The sequence below is a fragment of the Arabidopsis lyrata genome (genome assembly GCF_000004255.2).
Source record: "Arabidopsis lyrata subsp. lyrata unplaced genomic scaffold ARALYscaffold_2, whole genome shotgun sequence".
In the NCBI taxonomy this organism is placed as follows: Eukaryota; Viridiplantae; Streptophyta; class Magnoliopsida; order Brassicales; family Brassicaceae; genus Arabidopsis; species Arabidopsis lyrata.
This window is the reverse complement of record NW_003302554.1, coordinates 13,312,132-13,317,361: the sequence shown is the minus strand read 5'-3', so window position 1 is coordinate 13,317,361 and position 5,230 is coordinate 13,312,132. Positions and strand designations below refer to the sequence as shown.

General features: G+C 30.8%; 1 protein-coding gene across 1 annotated transcript in view; it reads right to left on the bottom strand.

The window, feature by feature from the left end:
* Positions 1-557, bottom strand: part of LOC9324741 (tRNA(adenine(34)) deaminase, chloroplastic) — a 4,538-nt gene extending 3,981 nt beyond the window's left edge. Inside the window, exon 1 of the mRNA XM_021010072.1 lies at positions 6-557. Within this exon, the coding sequence (XP_020865731.1) occupies positions 6-369 (364 nt within the window). The 5' untranslated portion in view covers positions 370-557. The remainder of the gene's footprint in view (positions 1-5) is intronic.
* Positions 558-5,230: the final 4,673 nt, after the last annotated feature.

The following is a 5,230-nucleotide window of genomic DNA, read 5'->3' as shown; positions in this document are numbered from 1 at the left end:
AAGCTTAAAGCTCCGATTTTTCCTTCTTATACTATCACAAGGAGAATAAACCTCACAACCCATAAGTCTCCCTCCACCCACAAGCAACCTCCTTTGAAACGAAGGCCACTGAATAAGCGTAGATTGTCTAACCCCATAAAGCACAAATCCAGGGTTTATCAATACCTTAGGCTTAACAAATGAAGAAGAAGATGGTGTTGAACAACAACAGCAACAACTTGAGCGAGAACTAACACAGTAACATCTCGACGATGTAGAGGCTTTTGAAAGTTGGTAACTTTCAGATCTCTCAGTGAGCAAAGAGCAGTAATCTTGGTGATTTCTACTTCGAATCGGCCATAGAACTGAATTTGTGTATGTATTGAACATATTTGTCGTACCTTGTTTCAAGCACAGAAGAAGCTACTGGGTTTTGATTTGGAAATGAAGGGAACCATTGTTGTGATCTTCGATGAGATTGAACATTGGAGATGAATATGAAATTGTGTGTGGGATTTGCAGAGGAAGAAGACGACAAGAGCGAGTCGTGAAGTAAACCGGTCCGGTTCGATTGAGTTGGTAAAATTGAATTGACCGAGTTTAAGATTGAGGTCGGAGCTCTTAAGGCTTTGGTATTGGGCCTGTTTAATATGTTGGGCTTCCTTAGATTCGGTTTGGTTTCGAATAACTTTAAAACTCATGTAGTTAGAATTTTTTTGGAATTTGGAAGAAAGAAATAAAAAATTTGGTTATACAAACCGTATTATCTAATAGGTATTTTTCGGTATTTAAAATAAATATGGCTATTTGGGTGTAAAATAAATATACATTCATATTTGGGTGTAAAATAAGCCACACGAATTTATTTTATTTTTTATTAAAAGGTTTATACAATGCGAATTATTCTTACCTAGTAATATTATAATTTGAGAAAATAAAATTCTCATCAGTAAGAACTAAAAATTATAGTTTGGAAGTTGGAACGAAATTTAGCAACAGCAAAGTAGAAATTAAAATACATATATATATAGTAGATAAACTAATTTGACTTTGAATATAATAATAGTATTCGCCATTCGGATACCGAAAATAAACGATTTATCTCTAAATAATGAGCTAGTTTGCCTCTTAGCTTGGTCTTCCCTCTTCCTCTTAAGTCTTAACTAAATGTTTGGTTAAATGTATTTTTAATCTTATTTTTCACTACATAACTATTTTAAAACTGTATGACCCAAAAAATCATTATAAAGCCCACACAGCTGTGATGCAGTGGTAATTGAGAATTGAGGAAATGTTTGAAGAAACTAACTCAGGACATTAGTCGGAAAGCATTCCAAACTCGGGACAGACAGTGTGGTGGTCCTTCGGAGAGAAGTCCACTCTGAAGCACTTCGGTGTGTTTCTACCGAAACTAACCGGATCAACCGATAGGGTTTATAAAAAAAAAAAAAAGTCATCATAACAATGTAAGTTACTCACTTACTGTCTTTATCAAGAAGACCAAAAAAAAAAAAGTAGACCACAACTAGTACGTAAAATATCTCATATGCTCGTATCCATTAACGCAGTTTATTGAGCCAATAGGTGTTATAATATTGAGACTAAACTAATGTTTGGTAATTCCATAAAGACATGATATAATAACATAGTGACGTCGTTGATGTGTATTAATAGTGTTGTTACGTGACTTATGTCTATGTGCATGTATTTATGTATGTATGTATGGATATAGTACTTAAAAAGTTGGTTAGGGTTAGAAGCTAGCTAATTATTTGGGACAGGTAAGGTTTTGTAGGTAATCGCATGTGTTGGACACTAGCCTATTGGGCTCCTCTCTTTGCCCTCTCCATTTCTATGCCAAAGTTTTCTCTTATCTCTTTCTTCTTCTTCTTCTTCTTTTTTGTTTTCTTTTCCATTTTTGGTCTTACTTGCTCTCTTTTTCTTTCTTCTGTCTTTATTTGCCTTTGTGCGTGTGTATGTGTGGTCCATTGTCTTGCTTGTGTTTTTCATTTGAAACTTAATTTTTCTTTTGCATTGGATATAATTAACACAAAAATGGAATTTTTTATTAATTCAGTCGATTACATATTAGAATTGTGTCAGTTAATGGAAAATATATATCGAGCAGATAATAGAAAATATCGATGTGGATCTCATTTTTTGTTTTAGTGTTGAACAAATTTAGAGCACCATCAATATTTGGTATGTTTAACCAAACATATAGGTAAGGTAACACTCATTAGAACATGCTACAAAGTTCTCATGATAAAAATGGGATTTTATCAAATTATTTCAAATTTGGTTGTAGTCTTGTAGATGTAAAGGGTCTCAATTGGTGGTAGGTATTATCCAAAATGGGATTAGGTTAATAGGTTGTAGATGGGATTTAACCCAAATCAAAAATGGGATTAGGTTAATAGGTTGTAGATGATAGGGTCTCATTTATTTCAAATTAAAATTTATGTGTTCGCGTTTATATGTATATATATATATATATATATATATATATATTAAAAGTAGTGTATAAATTTCAAACATCTTTATTTTCAATAACTATTTTCTAAAAAACATAAACAAAAATTATTTACGCGATTTGCCCTGGTGTGCAATTTGCAATAGGCAATAGATGTTTTGTATGAAATTACTAAGGTTTATGGTTTAAATTTGGAAAGATACACATTTAACATAAAAGCAAATGCCATCACCAACAACGAAACGAATTCATGACCAGTCTTTTTACTTTGTTGTATCCAGGACAAAACCATAGTGCATTAACGATAAGGATTCTGTTTATTCCAAGGAAAAAATTTAGCTTTACTTGTGGAGATGTCTGTGAAAGTGTGAATCATTGTCCTAACATGTTCTCTTTTCTCCAAAGACATTTGATTCGTTTTTTTTCAACTGTGTGATATGTGAATCATCAATTGGAAATTATAATTGAACAGACGCTTTGTTCAAATCTTTATATACGTAAAAGAATTAAAGCTCTTTAATGGTGTGTCAAAGTTCACATAAGATAGCAACTTATTTTATCAGACTAACAGTTTTGGAAAGAAATTTTTTAAATCACAAATTGGATTTATTTGAATGTCAAATGTGTTATATAGCATACATATATTTGTATTATTTAATTTCTTCCATAGATGAAATATTGGGTATGCGAAAATAATTTGGAAGCTATTATAGGCGAAGGAATAAACTATACTATATTATAAGGTATTTCTTAATTTGGTGCGACCACAAAATTTGGGTTTTGTGTTAGTGTTTCCTTTTATTATATAAAGATAATTCTAGCTAGTTATACAAATTAGGTTCAAAGATATTTTTAAAATTACATTGAAATTTACAACAACAAAGGAAGCATTTGATCATTTAGTACAAATAGTTTGGGATTCATTGAAAAATTAAATAAAAAATGTACCCAAAAAAAACGGAAAGAGCTTGAGAAGTGGTACGTAATAAAACGGAAAGAAAAAAAAAGTTAGCATAGCCCAAAAGAAAATGAAAGAAGACTAAAGATATATAATTGCGTAAAAAAAAGAAGATAACAAAAAAAAGAGCAAAGATTTTGTCGCAACCAAAACGGTGTCCTAAGAGGATTCGAATGGGATGTGTAAAAGATCATTGATTTGATATTTCATATTTATGAAGACAATCTTCCACTAAAATTTTATGGTAAAATAGGATTTAACAATTTATAGGTTACAAAAGTAGTACAATTATTGTTCTATAACACTAAAGAAATTCAGTAATAAGCAATGGATTATTCTTTCTTTTTTGGACAAAAGCAGTAAATTATCCTATACTTATATAGCTTTATAGGCAAAATATCAGTAGCACGTTTTAGTTGACAATTACAACGTACATATACAATCTTAGGTAAATCCATGAAAAACAATAAATTATTCTTATTTTAGTGAAGAAGAAATCATCAACGCTGCAAAGAAAATGTCAAAGACAGAGAAGTCTAAACGTTAATTAATTTCTCAAAACACATTTTAATGGAATATTTGTCTCAATTAACTGAAGATTCCGTAAACCGTGTAGATTCATCGTCAAATTCATAAAGTCTTTACTTAAAGAAAAAGTCTCATAAATACAAAATATTCGTGGAAGTCCTCTTGTCCCATTGATTGAACAAGGGTTAATTAATGTTTCTACATCCAGAGGTATGGGGTTCGAGTCCCAGATACTGCGATTTATTAATAAATTTGCAGATTATTGGAGGCAAGTGTGCAGGAGATCTCAAGCGATGTACAATTATAGCCGTCGCCAGGATTCTACGCAGAGAGTGAAGTATCCATCAAGAGCATAAAGAAGGAGGTGAAGGAGGTGAGTATGAAGAAGAAAGTGAAGAAGGTGTCGTCTGTCGTGGATCTAATAAGGGTCAGAAGGAATTGTCCGTTGTAAAATCGTCTATGTAACAGTTCTCATAATTTGCAATAAATAATAAATTCAGACGTTAAAAAAAAAATACAAAATATCCATCACAACTTTAGATTTATTGACTACCAAATTTATTTAATTTTTCAAACACCACACAAATATATAAAAAGAAATTGTTAAAAATGCCCTTTTTTCAATATCCCTTTTCAAAAATGCCCCTTTTGAGAATTCATTTTTAAGTTTGCCCTCTTTTAATTTTTAATGACCATTTTACCCTTATTTGAAACAAAATTAGGTCCACAAAATACAAAATATTTTTTGGCGGGAAAAGTGATCCCGCAATTTTCCCGCCAAAACACTTGTAAAACCTTTTAAATACCTTGTAAAATTTTTGCGGGAAAAGTGATTCCACAATTTTTTTTGCGGGAAAAATTTACAAGTTATTTTAAAGGTTTTACAGAGTATTTACAAGTGTAATGTAAGGAGTAGTAGCGATGGAGTTTAAAAGGTTTTTACAAGATACTTATATGGTTTTATAAAGTATTTATAACTTTGTAAAACCTTATAAAAACTTGTAAAACCTTATAACTTGGAAAACTTTATAAAATAGCTTGTAAAATTTTTAATATCCTATAAATACCTTATAAATACGTTGTAAAACCTTTTAAAATACATTGTAAAACGTTATAGATACCGTGTGAAAAATCTGTAAGATACCTTGTAAATTTTTCCCGCCAAAAAAATTGCGGAATCACTTTTCCCGCAAAAAAAAAAATTTTGGCGGGAAATTTTACAAGGTATTTTAAAGGTTTTACAAGTTTTTACAAAATCAAATTTGTAATTTTGATGTGTGCACATTTTCATG